Source organism: Saccostrea cucullata, unplaced genomic scaffold, assembly GCF_032062105.1.
Source record: "Saccostrea cucullata isolate Sc308-1 unplaced genomic scaffold, CSIRO_AGI_Scuc_v1 ctg7333, whole genome shotgun sequence".
Classification (NCBI taxonomy): domain Eukaryota; kingdom Metazoa; phylum Mollusca; class Bivalvia; order Ostreida; family Ostreidae; genus Saccostrea; species Saccostrea cuccullata.
Window position 1 is genome coordinate 140 of NW_026927844.1, and position 25,776 is coordinate 25,915.

General features: G+C 33.2%; 1 protein-coding gene across 1 annotated transcript; it reads right to left on the reverse strand.

Annotated features, from left to right (window-relative positions):
• Nucleotides 1-1,156: 1,156 nt before the first annotated feature.
• LOC134275648 (pyruvate kinase PKM-like) lies at nt 1,157-21,945 on the reverse strand. Its single transcript, XM_062757912.1, has 14 exons — nt 21,859-21,945; nt 16,135-16,170; nt 13,857-13,895; nt 9,945-10,101; nt 9,461-9,552; nt 9,029-9,148; nt 8,266-8,452; nt 7,683-7,825; nt 6,726-6,853; nt 6,035-6,185; nt 5,511-5,663; nt 4,853-5,019; nt 4,186-4,342; nt 1,157-1,761 (listed from the first exon to the last, which is right to left on the reverse strand). Exons 1-14 carry the CDS (start codon nt 21,922-21,924, stop codon nt 1,537-1,539), a joined length of 1,821 nt encoding a protein of 606 aa, XP_062613896.1. The 5' UTR covers nt 21,925-21,945; the 3' UTR covers nt 1,157-1,536.
• Between the last annotated feature and the right edge of the window lie 3,831 nt (nt 21,946-25,776).

Sequence of the window (25,776 nt, forward strand, 5' to 3'; positions counted from 1 at the left end):
CCAATATATTGGGTTCCCGCACACAAAGGGTTAAAAACAAATTTGCTAAAGCTTACTATTTATAACATTAGAACTGTGGAACAATTCTGTATATTACTTGAAAATTTGAAATAATTTGAAACAAAAAAACATTTTTTTATCAAGTAAATCACTGTAAATGGAAAACTTGAACATGAATGCTTTACTTCATTTCTTTGTAAACTATTAAACAATTCAAGATAAGGCCATGTTTAAAATATTGTTTACTTGCCCTTTCTTGACTCAGGGTAAAAAAAGTTGGGTTGGTAGGTAGGTGGGGAAAAATTTTGCAGAAAATTTTAAGAAGCATGTTAAGAGAACAGAATATACAGGAATAAAACGAAAGAAAAAAAATTGTTTCCTGAGGGTTTTGAGCAATTTTAGGCAGACGGTTGGGAGAGGGCAAACAAAAATTTTTTAAGGATGGCCTTATCAGTTAGAATCTGAAAGTGAACTGTGACAGTAATTAAAACAAATTCCCTTCCTCATACAAACCATAATGAATATTAAAGTGTCATAAATAGTAAACAATGTAACAATGAGTTTGGTGACTAAAGAACAATCAATACAGTGAATAGTATCAACAATGTACCTGTAATAAAAATATAACAAAAGAGGGGGGGATTACATTTAAATTCACGTGTAATGTACATTATTTTTCATATCAAGGTGACCTTAAACAGTAAAGCAGGGTTATAACAGATGCACTTATAATGAATTCACATGGATGCTCGACTTTCAGTAGTGTGAACTTAACAGATATGACAAATTTCATTTATAACAAATCAAAATTGCACTTGGCTGCAAGAGTGCTTTACTGTACTCTAAATACCCATAAATTGTGATTTTGTCAGAACTACAATACATCTGTTTACTAATACAATGATGGAATTTGATAGTTTAGTAAAGAAAATCCTTGGTAGATAAACCTTTCACTTTATGTTTACATCATGAAATATCAGAATCATGCAAAAAGAAAAGTGAGCAACAATCACAAACATGGTTAGATGTGATGATGCAAGCAACATTCCCAGGAAAACTACAGAAAAATAAAATGGTGTTGTTAGTGTAAACATCTTTAAATAAAATGGAATATTTATCATTTGTAAGTTTTATATTTCAGATAATCTTTAAAAAAAAAATAATTTTTACATCATTCATCATGTTCAAAGACAGGAATAATTTTTGGATAAGTAAACAACAGTATTTATTGGGTATTTTTTCATCATTTATTATGACGTATATACTTTTGGGTAAACATGAAAATCACAGACAAAATGCAATAAATTATATTTTAACAGATAACATATAGGGTGATCCTAAATAACAAATTAAAGTGGAGTTTGAAATTCATTGAACTGTTTCTGCATGAAACTCAAAGTGCTTAATTTTTCTAACAATCCTTTCCTGAATTCTATATCTTATCTCTTTATTCTCCTACTCACAATTTTCAAAATCAACTTTACAATACCCCTTTTAAGGGACATGGGGCCACAATATAAGTACAGAATTCTATAGTTAGTCATTATAGTCTTTAATGACGGGAACCCCTAGTATGGGCCCCTCATCTGTCTCGGGGGCATTAATGATCCTCAGGGTATTAGTGTACCCTGACCCTGATTTCCATCCTGTCACTATAATGATGAAATCCCCCTTTTTGATGAAGTTTCGTTTCCGGCCGAGTGCCATAGCTTTGTAGATTCTCTTGTCCATGTCATCCGTCCAAAGCTCCACGCGGGGCTCCTTATATACAGCACAAAAGCATGATGGGGTACATATAAAGCAGGCAAGGGAGAAAAGCATAGGTTAAGCATACAGGAGCAAGCATAAGATATGTATAAAGCATATCATGGTATAAGCATACACTATGAACATAGCATTATATATCTATAGAGCAAAAGGTGAAGACAAATAGCGATTCATGATCATGTTAAAATATAGCGGGAAAAAATGCATGCATGCAGACTGCACTAAAGAACACAGATGTACTACTACAGGAATGTATAAATACAACATCTACACTACAAACATAGACTACGTGCATACTTTAAAATCACAAATTTTCATGGGTTCAAATTATCGTGGTTTGAGAAAACAAGAGGCCCACAGGCCTTATAGATCACCTGAGTATCTTGTAAATAAGAATAAATGCATTTTCACTATATAATCAATAGAGCCCCGCCCTAACACCAGAACCCCTGACCCTGGAGCCATAAAATTCACAATTTTAGAAGAGGCACTCTTGCTCATCATAACTATGTACTTAGTTAGTTTATTCAATACCCAGAGAAGAAGATTTTCAAAAAATAATGTATTTTCACTATATAATCCATAGAGCCCCGCCCTAATACCAGAACCCCTGACCCTGGGGCCATAAATATCACAATTTTGAAAGAGGCACTCTTGCTCATCATAACTATGTGCTTAGTTAGTTTATTTGATACCCTGAAGCAGAGAAGAAGATTTTCAAAGAATAAATGCATTTTCACTATATAATCAATAGAGCCCCACCCTAACACCAGAACCCCTGACCCTGGGGCCATAAAATTCACAATTTTGAAAGAGGCACTCTTGCTCAACATAAGTATGTACTTACTTAGTTTACTTAATACCCAAGAGCAGAGAAGAAGATTTTCAAAGAAATAATGTATTTTCACTATATAATCTATATAGCCCCGCCCTAGCACAAGAACCCCTTACCCTGGGGCCATGAATTTCACAATTTTGGTAGAGGACTCAATGCTCATTACATTCATGCCAACAGTTTGCCTGCTTGATGTCCAGGAGTAAAGAAGAAGATTTTTAAAGATTGCACTAATTTTAGTGGTTTTGGCCCCACCCCTCAGGCCCCAGGGGGGCAGGGAACATGAAATTCACAATTTTTGTTCCCCTTCACCCGTAGATGCTATGTGCCAAAATTGGTTGAAATTGGTTGAGTGGTTGCAGAGAAGAAGCTGAAAATGTTCAAATGTTAACGCACGGTGCACGACGCACGACGACGGACAACAACAGATAGCAATAGGTCACCTGAGTTTACTCAGGTGACCTAAAAATATGGGTTCATGGGGATTTGATGTTGTGGATAAAGAATTGTTGAGTTGAATTATCTGTTAACATTATATTTCATGGTGGACATAAATTCTAGGTCTCTCCAAACCTAGAAAACCACAAAAACTAAACCACCATGAAAATTAGTTATTTCAGAGTATATATATATACTGTATAACGGGTAATTTTTACTGCTGTGAATTTTAACGGATTTCTGTTGAAATAGGGTGATTTTATTTTTTACGCATTAAATTTTTACGAATTGAGCATGTCTGTAAAAATTAAAATCGTCAGAGGTGAAGTTCCAGATCAATGTTTAAGCGTTTTGAATGCGTTGACATACATATACGTGTTTTAAATGTGTGGACAACCCGATGTAAAATAAAAACAAAATTGTTCCTGTGATAACGAGTGTCGATTCATTAAATGAAGATATGTTTATTTATTTAAATACCTTTATATATCACATGCCCTGAATTTATTCCTTTGTCAATTAATACACATGTTCACGCATCATTATTGTTGCGCACCACGTGCCCGTCTTCATTTTAATGAAAACAAAGAGAGACAACTCAAGCAACATGATTGAGTTGACAGAATTACAGGTGACACGGATTACGATGCATTAAAATGTCGAAGCTTTTACTGGAAGCAAATAAAAAGAAAAAAAGGTAAAACTCTTGAATAACAGGTATAATTTGAAGACTCCAGTCTGTAATATTTAAGCCATTATCAGAAATTATGCGTTCTGTTAGAGGAACCAGGTAATTGACGATGTTTGTATAATTTGTGCATTAATTAAGATTCACTTGTTTGATCCTAATTGATAATCAATTAAAAAGTTCCCCAAAATACCAACAAGTGTCAGTACTAATTCTATAGCCTCCAGGTACTTAGCTTAATGGCAATGATAGCATTGAAATACTCTCATAATACGATGCTCAAAATTTAGGCAAGGTGTTTTTACTTCTGTGAAATTTTACGCATTTAAATTTTACAGATTTATAAAACTCGTAGAAATTAGTAAAAATTAGCAGCACATAAAAAATACCTGTTATACGGTATATATTACGTAACCAACCCCCACCCCCTTCAGTACTTACCCACATGACACACAACAGACCCCCCCTTCTCCCTGACTCTACACGAGTACTTACCCACATAATGGATGGGGAAGATCCCCCTGAAAAGATGACACTGTCTGGCTGTCTGTTCTATCCGTGTGATGGCCAGAATGGGACACCGGGGTCTGTAGGCAGAGATCAGGTGAGCGGATCTAAAAGAATAAAGAGGTGTGTCAATACATGTAACAATTAGACAATAAAGAACTGAGATCACGTGGGCGGATCTAACAGAATAAAGAGGTGGGTCAATACATTTAACACTCTGAAAATATAAAACTTAGATTAGGTTTATAGGCTATCAGTGAAGAGCATAAAGAGGTGTGTCAATACAATTAACATTCACACAATAAAGAAACAGAGATCACGTGGGCGGATCTAACAGGATACAGAGGTGTGTCAATACATTCAACTTTTCAGACGATATAAATCTTAGAATAAAGATAAGCCCAATTTCTTTTGACATGACACAGAATACAGGAGGATGCAAATATTTCAAAATGGATACAGACACTGTTTGTTCTATATGTCCAAGAAGAGAGCTCAAAGCATGCCATATTTCATACTTATGCCACAGATGATACAGACTTTAGAACCGTACTGTACCTTCCTGATAATTTCATACTTATACCAAAGATGATACAGTCTTTAGAACTGTACTGTACCTTCCTGATGTTGTGATCACAATAATAGCAGCTGCCATACATTTGAAGGAGGCCTCTACTGCTGCTATGGCAACAGTGTGGGTGGCGTCTGTGGGGGTGGGGGTCTCCTTACGTAACTCCTCAAACAGCTGATGATGGAAAACAGCTGACTCCGCCTCCCTACAGATCTGAAACAGTAAAATTACTCAGTAATACAACACAAAGAAATACTGGAGACAAAATAAATTTACTACTGTATTCTCATGAAGTGTTGGTGATCTGTTTTATATCTGTAAGTTTATTCAGTAACACACAAGTCTGGAGACAAGTTTTTGAAATAAATTCATTTCATTACATCCAATTTCATAATTTTTTTTCTTTTTAAAACTACAAGGAATGAAAGTTTTTTCCTTTTTATGCATGAATTTATCTACTTCATTATTATTTCAACAAGCGGAAATATCTGTATTTTTTTCACAATTAAAAAAATATATATTTTAGATCAATTTTGGATATTTTTGTTTATTTTCACAAAAATGTTTGCATTAAACAATTACCAGATTTCATAATCATTTTGTCTGTCTTATGCCTTATGACTTTCTTGTGAAAAAGCATGTCATAGAAAGTAACTGGATAATGATCATTCAATACTTAACAAAATTTTAGAAAAGGCACAAACCTTCTGCATCATTTTGACAGCTTCTAGTGGGTAGTCTCCCTTGGCTGTCTCCCCTGACAACATGACACAGTCGGCCCCGTCTAACACGGCATTGGCTACATCACTGGACTCCGCCCTCGTTGGGCGGGGTTTCTTCACCATTGACTCCAACATCTACACATTACATTGACATAACTTCATTTACAAGTACATGTATAGGACATTCTAAATTTCACATAAGGGAAAAGTTCCTGAAAACCTAAACTTTTTCTTTTACAGAAAAAAAACTTCTTATTTCAACTTTTTCTCTACAGATACATATCTACATGGGCCAGATGTTATGTTTATTTCAACAAATCATAACTTCCATAAAAACAACTTTTTTACCAAGAAAATACACATGTGGGAAATTTGATTATTGTATTGCTATATAGTTTCATGTACAAAGAAAGACAACTCACTGGAAATCAGTGATCATTATCGTGAGCTCTCTAATTTTAATTTGACAATGTTGACTCAATTTTGTCTCCGCAGAATCCACAAACCTGTGTAGCACAAATGACAGGTTTTCCCGCCCTGTTACATCGACCAATCATCATCTTCTGAGCCAGGAAGACTTTCTCGGGAGGGATTTCTATCCCCAGGTCTCCTCTGGCCACCATTATACCATTAGATTCCTGTAGAATTTCATCAAATCTAAAATAAAATCAAAATGTACATGTAATAGGGAACTGAAATCAAGACAAAGGCTTCATCATCTTAAAAGTGTGAATTACGGTTCATTTATAATATGTGTTTTCAATGCGCTGAGGAAAGCAGTGTACTGTACTTTCTCTAAAATCATATTACTGCATATTCCCATGCAAGAACCTAGGACCCCAAAAAATTAATGTACTTTGTTTCTATATTTTTTTTCCAGTTTGATTATAATGCTAATGGGGAATGAAAAGCACTTCACCTGAATTTTGAATTTGTTGTAGCATGTACGATATTTGCCGGAAATTGATTTTTGAACAAGTTAGCACAGATTTGAGTTAATTATCACATTTCTTAATGTTCTTATTCATGTATATAGGTGCAAAACATTTAGCGATGTACTTGAATTAGTAGAAGCTTCTCTCCGCCAAAAGCGCCAAAAAATAATGCACAGCCAAACATACGTTTTAAGTCAGTGATCTGCTGCATGCAGCAACTGTAATTCACTTAATTAACACAGTAATTAAGCCTCTGACTGACCTTTTGACCCCTTCATGGTTCTCGATCTTGGCGATGATTCTGATATTCTTGCCCTTCTCTCCCAAGACCTTCCTGATGTCCTTGATGTGTTGTCCACTTCTGATGAAGGAAGCAAACACAATGTCTACCTACAACATATACCAAGCCTGTGTATTGGGAAACAGATATTACAGTTCAACTATAGATATCTTCTTGAACTTATCCATGTTGATTACCATCAATATGTTTAAGTAAGATGGAGGTTCATAATAATTTTTCTCTGTAAATTTTAACCTCTACATTCCAAACTCCCAAATATCTATGTCCTATCCAGCTCAAGATAATGAGGTTTGACTTTCTTCCCTGTGATTTGATTACCCCCCCCCCCAACTTGCAACATCATAATCTAACTACTGCAGCTGAAACTATACAATTCTCAATTAAAATATTTTGTTATGACTCCAACCGTTTAACCGTCTCTCTGTTTTTCACCTTCTTAAGTATTCCTGTTAATTCTCCCTCAAAATATCCCCCACCTTGAACCAGCCTTTTCCTGTCTTTGAGAAGTTTTCCAACAATTCCCTCTTGAGATGTGCCCCATTTATTTACCCCTATACTTCTTTGTTCACTTCTGTTTCCTCTTAAACATATGCTAACTAAAAGTATTAACCTACAGCTTTCCCCTCAAAATACTCCTAAGATCCCCTCACATCCCCCCTCCCCTTGCATTATTCCCCAGGACTTACCCCCTGTTCTACTTCAAACAGTAGATCCTCCTTGTCTTTCTCTGACACTGCATTATTACCCTATGGCTTCCCCCTCAAAATACTCCTACAATCCCTCACCCAACCCACAACAGTCAATGTTCCCCAGTGACTTGTCCCCCAGGACTGACCCCTTGTTCAACCCCCCCCACCCCCCACCCGCACCCCCTGGCCACATATTCCCTAGTCACTTGTCCCCCCCCCCTGGACTTACCCCCTGTTCGACTCCAAACAGTAGATCCTCCTTGTCTTTCTCTGACACTGCTGGGAGGTCCACCGCGACCCCGGGGAGGTTACAGCCCTTCTTACTCCCCAGGTCTCCCCCATTCTCCACCAGACAGTTCAGATAGTCAGCACCTTTAGGTAAGATCAAATATATACAAGTATGGTGAAAATCATCTTCATCTTATTGCCAAGGTCTCATTATCATCATTATTTTGAAAACTGTATATTTCGTTTCTATAAAAACCTTCTTTTTTAAGCAATTAGTGCCAAAATAAGCCTTGACCATACATATGAAAGACATGCATGTATATACACTTGTTTATGTTCTCTTACTCTCATGCTTAATTACATAATCATAAACCTCAGTTGGTATCTGCACTTTTTCAATAAATTTTTTTTTTGGACAAGTTTATGTAAACTTTGAGATTTACAGGTTTAGGTAATCCTACCAATATCCGCGAAATTGACAGAAATGAGCATGTCGCTTATGAACACTATGTCTGTCTCTGATCGACATGACTATAATTATGTAGACATGTAGTTTTGTGATTTACAGCTTTACGTAAACTTACCCATTTCCTTGACTATAACGGAGATGAGACCATCGTCTATGTACATTCTGTCTCCGACTGACATGACCTTGGTGATATTTTTATAGTCCACCCACAGCACGTCCTTACTACACTTCTCTTTGTATTTATCGTCCGTCGTGATCTTTATTTTGTCCCCAGCATTCAGAGTGATCTCAGCAGAGGCCCCCTACATCATGTAAAAAAAATCACAGTAACTGTAAATGTCTGCATCTGGTATCTGATATCTTGAATTCCATAAATATGATGAAGTGATTTGGAAGTCCCAACTACCTATCCTAAAAATTGATTTACTCTTTGTATCTTAAATACTTGGATAACTCAAAGATTTCATCAGTCCCACTGAGTTTGAGACAAAGAGATTTGACTGTAAAAGATATCCATTTTTTTTCTCCTTATAGTTTGGTAAGAGCAGGATCTTTGGAAACATGTACACCTGTATTAGTTATAAGGTATAACTTATCCAACTTATAACTTATTACACTATATTTTTACAAAGTAAAACTTATAGAGAACATGCTTATAATGAAGTAACTATATTTAATGCACATAATTTTCATTAACTTTGGCTTCAAAATAGGTTTGTAACTTGATTCATTTTAAGCATTTTCAGTAAAAGCATGCTTCACATCTTAAATATACAGTCCTGTTAAGCTCAGGAGACAGGATATCAAAATTTGACCCTAACACACTAAAGCTAAGGTGACACTAACACAGTTTTTGACTAGGAATTCTAACAACTTACCCCTTCTAACAGCCCGGTTCTGATCTCCGGCCCCTTGGTATCCAGGGCAATGGCCACAGGTCGGGGAGAACTAAAGCCGTTCTTTGCCTCTCGGATGTTCTTTATTGTGCCAGCATGGTACTGCAAGATTTCACAAAAAACTAACATTGAATGGTTTACAAAAGAAATAAAGTGTATAGTCAAAACTGCATAAAATTTAAGCCCTTGTGAAAATCTTATTATCTGGGATAAACTTATTGTCTTTATAGCAAAGATACAAATATGATCAAAAATAATGCTTTACAACTAAAACAAAACCATATATGACATATTTGAAGATTTTATAGACAATTTTCAGGACCTAAATTTCTGAAATCTTTCAATTTTAAAACTTCTTCTGGTATATGAAGGCTGTCCTCTGATCAATGGAAACTAAAATGCTAAGAACAGTACCTCGTGAGTGCCATGGGAGAAGTTTAGTCGTGCAATGTTCATGCCCTCGATGATCATTTTCTGCAGCATACTGACTTCACGGCAAGCAGGCCCTGTCACAGAAATAACCACTCAGAACCAGGTTATAAAACATAGAAAAGTTAAGAGAAAAATTTAAGTCTTGCACAACTCATTCTCATAAAAAATTCTCTATCTAATGTAAATTGTACGGTAGATGACACCCAGAGCTTGAAAAGAAAATTTACGCACTTTCACGCTGCATTAACAATTTGCTAAATAAGGTCCAACAAGATATTCCTTATATACAACTTAACACACAAAATTTTACACATGTACTAAAAACAACAAGACAAGCACTGAAAAAGAATCTAACTTGAGAATAAGTACATGTACTGATTCAGAAATGTATGTCACTATATCCTTGTCAATGACTTTAGTTACAAAACTGTAGTTGTACTGATCATCACCCTCAGTGAAGACTCACCAATGGTACAAATGATGCCAGTCATTCTGACCTCGTGGGGCTCCGAGTCGATGTCCAGTTTACACATGTGCTCCAGGTGAGACATTGCGTCGGCGGCCTCCAGCTGCTGACACTGCCGGTAATACCCACCCTCCATCTCCATCTCCTTCAGGTTAAACTACAACAGAGGAAATTCAGGTTCCTAATAAACTACAACAGAGCAAATTCAGGTTAAACTACAACAAAGGAAATTCGGGATCAGTGGATATGTAGATACACATGGTACATACGGTTGTTAAAGTTTTATGTAAATTTGAAATAAAAGATCAAAATACCACACAATTAATATATTATAATTTTATTGATAAAGGAGTTAAATTTCAATTGCTTGGTGAGTAATGAAAGTGCTTTCAAAAAAAAAAAAAACAATGGCTCGATCCCCAACCAAAATTCTATTAATTATAAAGTTAACTTTATCAAATTATCAAATACTATTGAATATGTTCAAAATTAAAAATAACTGAATTTTTCATTCTCCCAAATGATTAAAAACAATTTAACCAAGCTAATTGTTATAACTGACATACCATTTTATATATAGGTATGGTAATTAAGTAAAGATTCTATCTATACCTTGTACATGCTGCAAATATAACGTGATTGTATTATTATTTTTTAAAAATAAGATGATGACTTACAGTGCAGTGCAGACAGTTCAACGAATTTAAAAGTTCTGTCTTGACTATTTTTGTACAGTTTACATATATATTTATATAGATGCATAATGTAGACTTTTTCTAATACATGTATCATATACATGTACATAATGAAAATGAAAACATGCCTCAATATTAGTATATGAAAAGGCTATGAATGATGAAACAAAAAAATTTCAGAGAGAGAGAGAGCATTAGTTAATGCATGCACTAGCTGTTTGACAGTGTTACCCTGAAACCAAATACATGAAATTTTGCTGCTGAATAGATTTAGAAATCTGTCAAAACTCTGCACTGACATGACAGGATTGTGACATTTCAAAAATTTAACAAATTTAAACAATGCCCTTTGAATGTAGTTAGTCTTATAGCTGTAAATTTACTCACATTATACAGAGAACCATTGAGTTTATCATAGTCTAAGACTTCCACTCTGGGGCAATTCATTTCCAGACACAAAACTGCAATTAGTTCTAATGCTGGAAATTTCTGAAAGCCAAGTGCTCTAATGCAAGTTTTTTCCCCCTCCTCTAATGCAGTCTTATGGACCTTTTCCATTCTATTGACATTTCATGTTTTATAGAGTCTAACGCTTGCTTTAAAACACTTTAACGGATATTTTGCCAATATGCCATTCCTGACATTAAGGATTGAAAATTGTGTACAGAACACATAAGATCAATCAAATGGGCTAGCTGATCTCTAGTGAGTCTACTACAAAAATAGTTAGAATCAGACCAAAAAAATGCTCAACAGATTCCAGCTTTTATTTTCTAAAGTCTTAATTACACAATAAAAGATTGAGAAAAGTATTACCTTCTGAAACAATTAAAAGAATTAATTTCAGATAACGTACTCCAGAGAAATCCAATAATTGAGACTCAGGTGGCTAATTCAAAAGTTCATATTTTCTCAAACAGCTAGCTCAAAAAAAAAAAAAAAAAAATTTCCACTGCATTCAGCAGCAATACTCTTCATTTTATCACACAAACATTATAAATTCACTTGAAAATAAATCTCAACAATAAATTTTGCTTAACATGAAATCAATGTACATTACTTCAACAGGACCAATATTGTCCTCCGAAAAGGACAAAACCTGCAGGGCAGCACCTTTTTTCATTGACTCACCTGAGATTTATTTTATTCCCTCCCAATAAAGTTTGACAGGTGCTATGCCAAAGGTAAACATCAAACACTACTTATAGTGCAATGATTTGTCATTTTCTACGGTCCCCAATACACCTCTATGTACTGGATGGGGGCCACACACAAGGTTAAATTGATATATCATTTATCTCTTCCATATATAAACTCGGTTATCTAAACTATGTTGCTCAGTAATGTGTAACTGGCCACACAGTACATCCAGTTCAAGGTCAAAACTGGACAATGGTCAAAACTTACCTAGTTTTAAATTTTTAGATATTTCCAGATTGAAATGTTTTATTAAATGGTCCATTAAACACTGCTTGCATGTATGCCCTGGAAAAACATGATTTATGGTGTACTGGAGAGGTGAAAAGGTCATTAAATATTTTTAGCTGGTCACATGGCTTTTCCTGTTTGTTTACTAACAAGTTGGAAAAACTGCAGTAAGTTCAAGCATGCAGAGGATGCATCTATATATGCACATAGAACCTACCTTGCTTGCATGATCATCAGAACTAACAATTTGACAATTTTTTTCATCTTGACCAAATGTTCAAGTATTGACACCATTGAAAATTGTTGACCTAGAACTTACTTGGAATCAATGATTTCTCTGACAATCCCTCTTGATCTTCATAAAATTGATTCCTGGCACCAGAGAGAAAAAGAACTTGCCTCTCTTAACCCACTTTTAGCCTTGGGTACCCCTGCACTTAATGGATTCTACCACCTTAGTGGAACGCCTGCATGTACTGTAATACACACAGTGTGTTCTGATAGCCATACATCAGATAGGCACAGACAACAGATAGAAACACAGAGATTGACCTCCATCTGTTCTGACAGTTAATATAACAACAATTACTCCAGGACTCTATAATTAACCACAGCTGATTGGAGGATGGCCTGACAACCATGTCAAACTCAAATCCCCGGGATTTACGGGGAAAGAGTGTGGAAAGTTAATATATAACCCCTGTAAATGATTATCGGGAAAATCGGTCTCTTGATCTAGGGTCTACACTGTGGAAATTTATTTTGTGTTAGAGATGGACCAGGTACTTAAAATGGACAACATTTACTATTGAAAAAAAAACAAACAAAAAAACATGGATTTCCCTTATCAAGTAAGTACTATTACATTAAAATAAACATGTTTATCAAAAAGATAATCTTGGTTTTACCTATTTTGCAAAATGCATATTGCCAATTATTACCAGCTTTATTTTCCAAAATATAATTGAAAGTCAATCATTAATACTTTTTGCGTGAATATTTTTTTTATCTGTCATGGATTTGACATTGATGAAAGCTTGATTGAATTTAAGGGATAATAATTAAAAGCCAATGATGAATAACTAAATAGGTGATATGCATTGAAAAATTTAATATTTTAATACTGATCAAGTGTTAATAATGATGTTAGTCAATCTTTATATTTTTTTTTTACTAAACAATTATTCACCATTACTAAAGTATACCCTCATTTAGATGAAATATAGTTCTAGGCATGCAATTAAGATCCCTAAATACAGAAACCTATAACCAAGATGGGAAAAATAGTAGGTTGAAATATTAACATTATAATAGCAAAAATATCAGGGATGGCCGATCCAAGCTTTTTTTAAATGGACTTAAAAATCAATGAATCATGTTCCCTTTGTACTTTTAACAGATCTGTTAAAATGATTTTTATTAAGAGATCTGTCTTATTTATGTAACTAATTCATATCATGATTAAATGCTAATTATTAATTAATTTAAGTACTATTAACCAAATACATGTATTATTAATCCAAAATTTATGAATTAATATCAGTTTAAAATCCATCTGCTACTCTCCAATTTAAACAAGTTCTTTATAATTGCAGATCCCCCCCCCAAAAAAAAAAAATTGAATATATAAAGTATTTGCAAATGGCCACCCTTCTGGATCCACCTCCGATAAGCCCAGCTTCCCACTTTAGTAAGCTAGATATGTGCCAGCTGCTGGGTAAATGTGAAAACTAATTAAACAGGGAGTTAAAAATAGAAATATGCCTGGGTGCAGTCAGTAAAGACAAACCTGGGGGTCAGGGGTCATCAGGGTGGGGACAGGAGGGGTCTGAAATGAGAGGCACATTAACATGAAGTGATATGAAAACTTTAAATATTAATATGAAAATGACCCATGAGTCACTATGTCACTTAATATGTGCATTAATACACACATTTATGATTTAATATGAATCATAATAATATCATATGACCATTGACCAGTTAAAACAGGGATGATAGCATTCGAGTCAAAAGCTATTCCTCAATGATCAGTGTATGATATTATTTATTTCTGTAATTGGTGAAAAATTGATGAAGATGTTTACTTTTTGAATAAGCATGTTCAGTAAGCCCATCTTAAAAAATATAATTTTTTTGCCCTCTCCTGACTGACTGGTTAAAAATGACCCCACTCAAATTTTGTTCAACCTTCAGAAAGCAATTACCGGGTAATTTTTTTTTTTTTGTATTCTTGAAAATATATTTTAGAAATTTAGCATTGAAATTGAAATTTTCTGAGAATTATTTAAAAAATGTTCTCACCTACATGAACCTAGCAACCCAAATAGGAAGAGGGCAAACAAACATTATTTAATGCTGGCCTATATTAGAGTACATGTACCTTACTTGAGGATAACATGTACAAGTACTGAGTACTCATACTTTTCTTAATTTTTACCTTGTTTACAATATTCAATACATAAAGTTTACATTAATTTTGTGAGAAAATAAGAAAAACCTCTTTGTCTGGAACACTGATATAGATGTTAAAATGCCAAGGAAAGATGATGACGAAACTAGCACAATGCTATGCTATTGACATAATTTATAACTAATAACTCAAGTAAAATGGGAAACTTTCAATAATATTGATTGGAAGTACATATGACAGGGCATAACATGATTCAAAGTTCAAGATTGATTGAATAAAGAAGAAAGTCAATGAGCAAAGGTTCATTTTCAATTTTCATTCGATTATAAACATAATATTATATATTTATGATGGTCCTAGAACAATAGAATAATTTTCATTCAGCTTTATAAGAAATGGAATGTGTGTATAGTTCATACACACATACTTTATTGCTGCAAGCAGAAAGACCAAGAGAATCTAGAAATTATATTTAAATTTTATATTCAAAGTTGCTTATTCAAAAAAAAAAAAAAAAAAAAATTAAGCCATTTGATAGTCCAGAGACAATCTTCTTGTATTTACTCTGCAGTACCTATATTTTTAAAATCAGTTCCCAGCACTGGAATTTTGATTTTGCTTATATCCAATCTGCATTCAATAATTTTAATTCAAAATTAAAAAAAAAATCTTCAACTGATAAGAGCAAAGACTGTAATCTGATAATAAAATGATATCTCTTAAAAAATCATTATATACATGTATGTATAAACAGAACATCTATATTGCACAAGTCAAGACTACATATGACTTGTATAAAACACAAAAGAAGATTGTCTCCTTTAATTTTAAATATGCACAAGTTATAAAGCTATTTAACATAATGTTCAAACCTCTGGCTCTATGATAACAGGGATTTCCTGAAATGTACATTTATTTAATTATTTTAAAAATTTTATGAATTCATATGATTTGCACTGACCATGCTGACTGTGTCAAAAGCATGTGACTGTACACACATTTTGACTGGTTTAATGCTAAAAATAAGAATGTTTTCATCATATTTATGTACCTCCAACTATAATGCTAATATAAAAAAAAACTCTGCATGGATATATATACATGTATGTATATAATATGTCAAATAAACATAAATATATTTTTTTTTAAATATAGTTCGGGTTCTTTAAAATTTACTTTATTTTTTTAATTATGTATATAAATTTAAAAAAGTTTCAATTCATTATGAGTATTAAAAATTTTAAAAATTAGAATATATTGTCAGTTAACTTAATAAAAAAAAAAAAAAATCAGAGGAAACTTCCGAAAGGCAGGGAAATGTTTTTTTTTCCTTAGCAAATTAGTCTTTGTCATATCCTGTGACTCGATCCTGTGCTTTAGGTGTTGTGTATTTCATGTTTACACAAAGTAAACTTCTCTTATTTGAGCTAGCACAACACATTTTCTTTCAACGAGAAAGTCCCATTTAATTTTAATGACAATAAATTAGCATGTTAGACTTGAGGCACCAAATTTTAACCATTTGCAAAAATCTCAAAATTAACACGATTTAGAACAAGAATCGAGCTCACACAAACTACATGAGCTCAAACACAAAAGCATCAAGTACAGAACTTAGACGATCACGAATTAATCAATACTGTAGAGCACTCACCCCACTTCCCTGGGTCTTTGCAAGGTGTTGTGCCATCTGTAACAGGAAAAAAGAAATTATTTTTTTTTATATTTTACTGTCACTGATTTTAGATGTCCTTTCTTCCCATTTGGATTTACATGCAGGGTCACAGCTTTTACACTGAAATTTGTGTTCCTGTAATGGCATACTTAATGTGGATTTGGGATATAATATCTAACATGTATCCATGAAAACCAGATATTTTTCAACAGGTGCCGACGCAAAAAAAAAAGATCCCTCCTTAAATACAGTGGTCAGGTCTTAATTTGCAGCTCTCCACCTTCAAATGGTGGCATCTCCATACCAGTTTTAAAAAAAAAAAATTGAAAGGAAAATAATACTAAGTAAATAAGATATATAGATGAGAATATTTCTGTTTATATTAAGTGGTTTACCTTCAAGGTTTTTTGTATAACAACATGTATGAACAAACTCCAAAAGAGAGAAATTATTTCCTGTACAAGTGTATTTTTTCAACAAACATGTAAACTTATATTAATATCTTATTATGATCTATTCAATACTCATGTGAACAGAACTCTTAGATAATATCTTTGAAGACATCATCTGTCTTCCCCACATCCTATTAATATTTGTCCTAAAATTTATTTATATTTATTATGGAATATCCTTTTGCACACAATTATCATAAATATGTATAATTGTGATAATAGTTTTATGTCACATTTTAACTGTCATAAACAATTGTAGGGATTAATCTAGGTTTTGGGGGAAACTACCCTTTCTGGAGAAATTGGGAAAATCAGCTGGGGTTCTGGGGGCCACTCAAGACCCCTTAGTCATGCAGGACAGGCACAATTTGGGGTCCCAACTGAATTTCCTCATTTTAATGACCATTTAGAGTGCATAAAATATCAAAGTACATTGTAAAACCATATTTCACATCTTCTGAACCTTTTCATTTAAATTTCCACTTTTTACAAAGGAAAAAGAATATTTGTCAATGAGCTTTCTATCATTGCCGTGGGAATTTTTTTACTCATCAAAAGGGGAAAATTTAATATTTAGGGGAAATATTCCCTTGGGGAAAAATACTGAATATCGGTAGAAAATATGCCAAAGATTAATCTCTGTAATTGCATGTTGTTTTGTAAACTTGCAATGATAAAGTCAACATGTTGAAGCTCTGTAGCTGCGACTGTGGACAGCTGAAATGCCCACATAAATTATAATCCTCACATAGGACCAAATGACATCACAGTATGAAGATGTCCCTGACAATTTTCCAGCTATTTAGCAAATCAGAACCTCTGTAGGTTAATAATAAGATAATACTTCAGTTTTAGCTTCAATTTAACTGTATGCTTTCTGTATTTGTGTCAGCAGATTATAGTCAACTCAGTGATGAGAGAAAAGACATCCATAGGGCTAGGGGTGAAACGATACGCCTTCTTCACGGTTCGATACATATCGTAAAATTTGGCCTCGGTTCGGTTATTTTTGATACGATACATTTTGACAGAAGGAAACAAATTCAACTGTTGTTTAAGCTTCCTTTTACTTAATCTAGACAAATAATTTATGTGCAAAATGGATAGAAGAAATCAATTTAATTGATTTGACTAATAAGGCCAAAACAAAAAATAGTCTTGTTTCCTGCTACCCGACCTACCCTATTTTTTTGCACCCAACCCTAAAGTTTTTTTTTAAGTTTTGGAAAAAAAACGGAAATTTCAGGAATTTCATGTTCAAAAAGTGAAGAAAAATGTAATCAGGTGGTAGTTCATGAAACTGTATGTAAAGATGTGATAATATCTAATTTTTTAAAAATATAATATTGACCAATATGACATGTTTTATTTGGTTTTGTATTAGTTTCTATTAAAAAAATACCACTGGCAAAAATAAAATAAATATTTTTCCCTACCTACCTACCCTATTTTTTTCAGGCTGGTAGCAGGAAACAAGACTATTATTTTTTTTGGCCTAAAAATATTTTACAAACTGTAAGTCTACAAAAATTCATGTTTTTTAAACTAATTATACTGAGAAGCATGTTTATACCTTATGCCAAATCCGACTGAATAACGATCCCAACAGAAAAACGAACCGAAAATACAGATTTTGTACCTTGTATCGAACCGAGAAAAAATACTGCGATGAATCGATACCGCGGTGAACCGTTTCACTCCAACCATAGGCTGGGAGACCATTGGCACCCCCTTCCCCTGGACTGTTGCTCAAATGGGACAAAATTATGATTCTCAGGAGCAGTACACTACAGTACATTACACTGGACCTGCTGGGGATTTTGGTGGTACACAAATCCCCCCCCACCCTGAATCACAGGCACTTGTTTCGGTAATAAATTTTTAACCCATAGTACAATAATAACCCAAGGTACCCCTCCCCAAGCATTGCACTCATTTATACTTTCAGCATGTTCAGAGGAAAGATAATTTCAGCGTGTTCACTGATGTTCAAATCAAACACAAACAAAAAATTGTTCTATGTCGCGCCCTATATTATACCTAAGCTTAGGATCCAAACTTAGGAATAGCAGCCTGATTCAATTGTAATTTTTGCACTTTCTTTCAAGTCGTTTCAAATGAATTAAAATATGCAGAACCATGCATTCATTTAGTGATCAATGGCTTAGCTGGTTTAGGCCAGTTTCCATATCTTTTTAACATAAACGCGGTCTAATGCAAGGGTTTCCCGTCTGAAATCTATCTATCTGAGTAGAGTTCTTAAGAGGCAGTCCACCGAAAAACCAGGCAGTATTGTATTAATAGGCGGCACATCGAATGTGAGGAATATTTGATATTTTATGAAAAACAATATAAATGTAGCCCAAAAGGAATAATGTAATTGAAGATTTATTTAAAAATTGCTTATTCAGTAAAATATCCTTGTGTTTTGTGTTTTTGACTCCCCCTATATAAACCATTGAAAGTAGGTCAGAAACAAAGAACTGTAATTTCCAATACAATTTTAAGAGGACTATAATTCACACTGAAATAAATCTTGAAATATTTCATCTTTTTGTTAAACAAATAAAATCATTGGGAAAAACACTTTTAATAGAAGTTTTCTGGCAAAATATATAGACGTTTTTATGAAAATTTGCGATGCAAGAGTTATCTCCCGTGGCATCGGTAAATCTGCTAAACACATTTTAATCGGAATCCTAGTGAAATATTTAGAATCGATACACTAAAGAAAATTATTAAACACAAAATAAATAATTTATTTTCAAAATATAATTCATTTTCGCCTCCAAACATAATATTTAGATTAAAATTGACTATAAGATTCAGGTTAAATCCACGTTTCCATTGATGTATCAGTGACGTCATAATATTGCGTCACAATGAAATAGTTACAAGTTTTCCAGACAAGTTTGTAAATTCTTTGCGTAAAGTGTAAAGAAAAATATTTTTTTTAAAATGATTTCTCTTTTTCTGTTAAATACTCTTCAGAGTGCATTATACTAAATGTTAAATAATATTTTAATATCAAAATGTATTTTACAAAGTACACGGGCGGCGTCTCAGCAAGATGACGTTTTGATAAGTAATTTTATACATGACCGAGAACTAATTTTTTAAAATTGATTTACCAGGATATACGTTAAAATAATTAATGAAGTGTTTATAATGATTCAGAACATTTCTTATAAAATTGGGAATCAATGATGAATGTTTTAGATTTACGCAACATTTAATTCAGCGAAGTTGGTAGATGTAAAAACTAAAACTTAAATACATTCATCTATGCAATCAAATCAAAATAAATGATCTACAGTACGATTAAAAATGAAAAAAAAACCCTGAAAAATAAGTTATAAAAATATTACTGCTGAACTCCCGACTATAATTTGCCACTATAACGGAAGGTGGTTTAGTGAAACATTTTTTTTTTTAATTTTATTTCTTAATTTTTATTCGGCGATTGAAACAATCACACGCTCATATTTAATATGGAGTATAAACCTGTGACTATGTTGACCAATACTAAAATGTTTTCACGTTCATGAAACCAATTTTTAAAAATAATTATGCCATGACCCCGCACCCCCCCCCCTTCCGCGCTTCTTGCTTGCGATTTATCGGCTCTTGAATACTTATAATTTACATGAAAGAACTTATTTTCTTATTTATATAAAACCAAATTTTGTAAAAGATGAAAAGGCTTTACAGATGACAGGTAAGAAAAAACTTGGATAAAGTAGAGACTGTACACATAAAAATATTTCTTGCATTTAGGCAATTTTAATTTCGCTACTGATAGAATTTACTCTTTAATTCCTGAGACAAATAAAAAAGAAATTTTACTTGGAAATGAGATGAATAATGAAGCTAGAAAGTTGTCTGCTCTGGTTGTTGCATAATGCATGCAAAAATTTTTTTTTTTTTAAATCACTAGTTTCGATTAAGAAATCAATCAGATTAGATGTTTTACATGTAATCTTCATGTAAGTAAAAGACATTGGTAATTTAAATAATACATACATTTGAATCTATGGTTACACTCATTTAAAAACAGTAAACTGACTGAAAAGAAATAACAGACTAGCATTTTTTCTGAGAAATTAACATGAAGAGCCAAATTTAGGAAATTTTTCAAAATTTACGGAAAAACCGATCCCGATTGAAATAAAACCGATCCCGATCGAAAATAATGCAAAATTAATAAATTTATCAAACTAAAGGCACCTGTCACCTATATAATATGTTAAAAAAATAAATCAAGTAATTTCTTAATCATATTACAACAAAAGAGCCAAATTTGACATTATTATTTTAGTATTTTCTTCTTTATACAATTCCGGTCGGGATCGGTTTCATTTGTGAAAACTATGAAAAATAAGTAAATTTGACTCCTTTTATTTCTTTCAAAATACCTTTTCCCAATAATTTTATTGAATGGCCCAAAAGTTTGTACTTTGTATTCATAAAAGCATAAGTAAAGAAATATGTCCTTGTATTGTATTGGGTTTTATAACGTAATCAAAATTGGATACTGAATTTAAACATTTACTTGTTAAACTCAAATTTGGACCAGATATTTTTTTTCTAAAGAAGTATAAATTGGAGTCTTATTCATTCATAAAATAAAAGATAAAAGTCTATTCTATAAATAATATTCATCGGCACATCCACCTCTGGAGTATCTGTTACATATAAAACAAAATAAAAACGTAGTATTTTTTTTTACCCTCATGTTGACCTTTTTGCACTTAAAATTAAGCATTTACCAAAACTAGGACTAGAGGAGCACTATAAAATTTTTTGATGTTGTCATGTTGAAACACTTGCTTTAATAAGTCTACATGCAAAAAATAATCAAAATCCATGACATGCGATGTGCCGCCCATTGCCTGGTTTTTTGGTGGACAGCCTCTTAAAGTATTTTACCTTGACAAGCTGCAATACTCGTCAAAACACTGCAGAAATTAGAATCCTACCGCTTCAGATCACCTTCAGACAACTTGACCTTCACCTTTTTTTTCTTTTCTCTTTAATTTCCGGGAAGACTATTTTTAAACTCTGGGCAGGAATATCTTTCTCCGGAATAAAGAACGATAATTATTTTCATTTTTTAAAAAAAGGTTAAGAAAGTAAATATAGAAAACTCTTTCGGTAGAGTTATCGTAAATGAAGAGAGTGAAAAAAAAGAAAGCTCATGTAATTAAATAGAAATCATCAAAAAGTATTCAAGAACGCTATTTTTACCCACCTGAACAATGCTGACTTGTCTCTGGCAAGTACAAAGAAATTGTGCTACTTTTTGCAATTTACTCATTGATTTATCTCGAACACAGATGTATAGCCTAGATTATTACGTCATAATTAGATCAAATGACGTCAATGCACCAAGGCTGTGTAAGCGTTTGACGAATATCCTTATGAGGCCAAACAAAAAGACACCCCCCCCCCCCTCATTCAGTCAGATTCTGAGCTATTCTCCCATTTTTGGTAATTTTTTTTTCTTGAAACCCTTAACCCGGCCTCTTTTTATTAGTTGAAATACCACATACATTACAATAGGATGTAGTTTTGTAAGGGATTTGAAAACAGCGCCGTCCAATCCAGGCGATGCCATTATCTGCCCTAATGCTACTCTTGTTCTCAACATTAATTATCTATACGTAATTAAAAGTCTTAAATTAGGGTACATTGTATTGTATCCAGCTCTTTCTAGACAATCTGACTCTTCATTCGAGCCTACATGCACGTTAAATTCCCATCAAAAGAGGAATAGATAGCACTGTAGGGGTTGGCTTTAAAAATGGCGCTCGGCCAGGCAAGACGTGCTGTTTAGCGAGTGGTCGAAAACATGCTGGACTCTTAATTAATACTAATTCTAAACCGTTCCTGAATGTGGAAATTATGTGATACCTTCTCACTGATATATCCATGCAAATAATATTGTGAATTGTAAGTGAATGTGAATGCGATTGTGATTGGGACTTGGTATTGAAGATCATATAAGTAAAGTGTACATTTAAAAAACCCGCACCAGTGCCTGTTGTGAAAACTGTTCACGGTCACTCTACACGGTAAGAATGTCGACCCCTAGTGATCTACCCGAGGGAATAAAAAAGGAGAGAAAAATGAAAAATCAAACAATGAAAATCAAGAGGAAAGCACTTTGACAGACGTAAGTAAACAGCTAACCCAGATTTCAAAAGATCTCGTGGAATTAAAAACTGAAATTAAAAAAACTGTCAAAGCTGATAAGTTGGAGACGCTTGTAACCACAATTGTGAAAAAAATTATAGAACAAAACAATAAAGAAAGAGATGAGAGTGTAAAAGCAGAAGTAGAAGAACAGTGCCAGGCATTAAAAGTTGAATTTCAAAAGAAAATAGATAAGGCAGCGGGAGATATTGAAAAACTTGAATCAAGGGCAGAAGTACTAGCCGAGAAATTAGCGGAGAGCAATAAAGAAATCAGAGAATTAAAACAGAGGGTGCAAATGAACAAAAAAATTGCAGGTGAAGCTTTCAGATTGAGCAACAGAAATGAACAATACTCCAGAAAATATAATTTTAAGATCATGGGAGTTATGGAGATGGAGAAAGAAAACACTCAGATGGTTGTAAAAGAGTTTATTCAGGAGAACGCAGGTGTACAACTCCAAGATCGCGAAATAATAGCAGCGCATCGTATTCCGGGAGAGAACGGAAAGCCAAGGCCCATTATTGTTAAAGTGATCAACTCAGATGCCAAGGCCAGAGTCATGAGGAAGCGTTCAGATATAAAGAAACTAGGAAACGGTTTGAAATTGGTGGACGATGTGACAAAAGCAAATGGGGAACTTATCAGTAAACTTCTAAGTCGAGAAGACATCGAATCTGCATGGTACTTTAACGGTTCCATCTATGCACAAATCGAGGGAAGCGAAAAAAGAACGAAATTTGACATAACAGATGATCTAGACGACAAGATCAAGAAAATTAGTAAGTGATTTTTTCGGGAAAAAATGTTCCGCCATTGTTTACTTTGTTAATAACAGTCACACCATAAACTTCCGGTTTGAGTCCTGCTAGTTTGGATGATCCACGGCTGACTTTAGTGTCAATTTAAAGTCTATTTTTCAGATTTTACGTGTTTTTTTTCTTTTTTTTTCTATTCATTTATTTTTTTCTCTTTTCTTTCATTTGTTTACTTTTTCATTCCTGTATTATGTTTTTCAGTGAGATTGTTTGTGTGGAAGGCCAGTATGAATGTAATGAACTTAGCATTATTTTTACACCGATATGGGTTCGATAAAAATAGCAACAGTCAATTGTCAAGGGTTAAATACACAATCAAAGAGAAAAGATGTACTAAACTTTTATAAAACAAAAAATTATTCTATAGTTTGTTTTCAGGATACCCATTTTACAACTGACTTAGAATCATGTGTAGAGACTCAGTGGGGCTATAAATGTGTGTTTAATTCATATTTGTCAAACTCTAGAGGGGTAGCTATTTTTTTCAATAATAATTTTGAACTAAAGCTCCACAGGGAGAAAAAAGATAATGAGGGTAATATTTTAGCACTTGACATAAGTGTTGATGATAACAGAATTACTATTATTAATATTTATGGCCCAAATTACGATAGCCCTGAATTTTATGAAAAAGTTAGGGATTATTTCTTAGAATTTGATAATGATTATTTTATCCTGTGTGGAGATTTTAATCTGGCATTGAATCCCAACATAGACACATTTAATTATGCAAATGTAAATAACCCCAAAGCCAGAGATAAACTTATTGAAATAATGAATGATTTGAATTTAGTTGACTATTATAGAATACTTAACCCAGATAAAAAAGTTTATACATGGAGAAGAAAAAATCCAGTTAAGCAGGGTCGTCTTGACTACATCCTTATATCAGAAAACCTATCAAATATTGTTGAACATTTTGATATAAAACCTGGGTATAGATCTGATCATTCTTCAGTTACAATTGAGTTAAAGTTTAATTTATTTGAACGAGGACGTGGACTATGGAAATTTAACAATAATCTTTTACATGATAAAGAGTATGTTGAAAAGGTGAAACAAAAAATTCAATTAGTTAAAAACCAGTATTCTCAGGACCTAAATGGAGTAGAAGTAGAGACTTCAGTTGATGACTCTGTATTTTTTGACATACTACTAATGGAAATCAGGGGGTTAACTATATCATATTCAACTTTCAAAAAAAGAGAAAAAGATAAATTAGAAAAATCATTAATTAAGGAAATAGAGGATTTGGAAAACAAAAGTACAATTCCTGATTTCTCTGTACTGGAAGAAAAAAAATCTACTCTTGAAAATTTAAGAAAAGAAAAACTAAAAGGTAATATGATCAGATCTAGAGCCAAGTGGGTGGAAGAAGGGGAAAAGCCAACAAAATATTTCTGTCATCTTGAGTCTAGAAATTTTCTGAACAAAACAATAAAAAAGGTAGAAACTCTAGACAAAGGTATTATATATAAACAATCTGATATTCTAAACGAAGTAAAAAATTATTATGAAACTTTATATAAAAACGCAGATTCTGAATTGATAGACGTAGATCTCTCTAATGCCATTCAATACCACAATGTTCCAAAATTAGACATAGAAACAACATTAATTCTAGATAAAGATATAGAAGAAGAGGAGGTTTTTCTGGTACTGAAAAATATGAATAATAATAAATCACCCGGAAGTGATGGATTCACAACTGAATTCTTTAAGTTTTTCTGGAATGATCTTAAAATGTTTATCTTAAAAGCAATAAATCAAATATTTCTTCAGACACAGCTTCCAATATCCCAGAGACTTGGTATAATATCTTGTTTGCCAAAAGGAGACAAGCCAAGACATCTCTTAAAAAACTGGAGACCAATAACTCTGTTAAACGTATTCTATAAGTTAATATCTGGTTGTATTAGTTATAGAATAAAATCTACACTCGATCTTCTAATTTCAGAAACACAAACAGGATTTATGAAAGGGAGATATATTGGGGAAAACACACGATTTATTTATGATCTTATGTCTTATACTGAAATAAATAATATACCGGGATTGTTGGTTCTCATCGACTTTGAGAAGGCCTTTGATTCCATTTCATGGTCTTTTGTTTACAAGGTTTTACACTTTTTTGGTTTTGGTAAAAATATAATTAA

Bases quoted from the DNA above. Each gene is read 5' to 3' on its own strand.
- LOC134275648 (XM_062757912.1), bottom strand. From the start codon at position 21,924: ATGAGTAAATTGCAAAAAGTAGCACAATTTCTTTGTACTTGCCAGAGA. The intron at 4,343-4,852 runs GTACAGTACAGT...TTATTCTTTTAG, and splicing joins GTGATCACAACATCAGGAAG to ATCCGCTCACCTGATCTCTG. The intron at 1,762-4,185 runs GTTGTGTGTCAT...GCTGTATATAAG, and splicing joins TCAGGGAGAAGGGGGGGTCT to GAGCCCCGCGTGGAGCTTTG.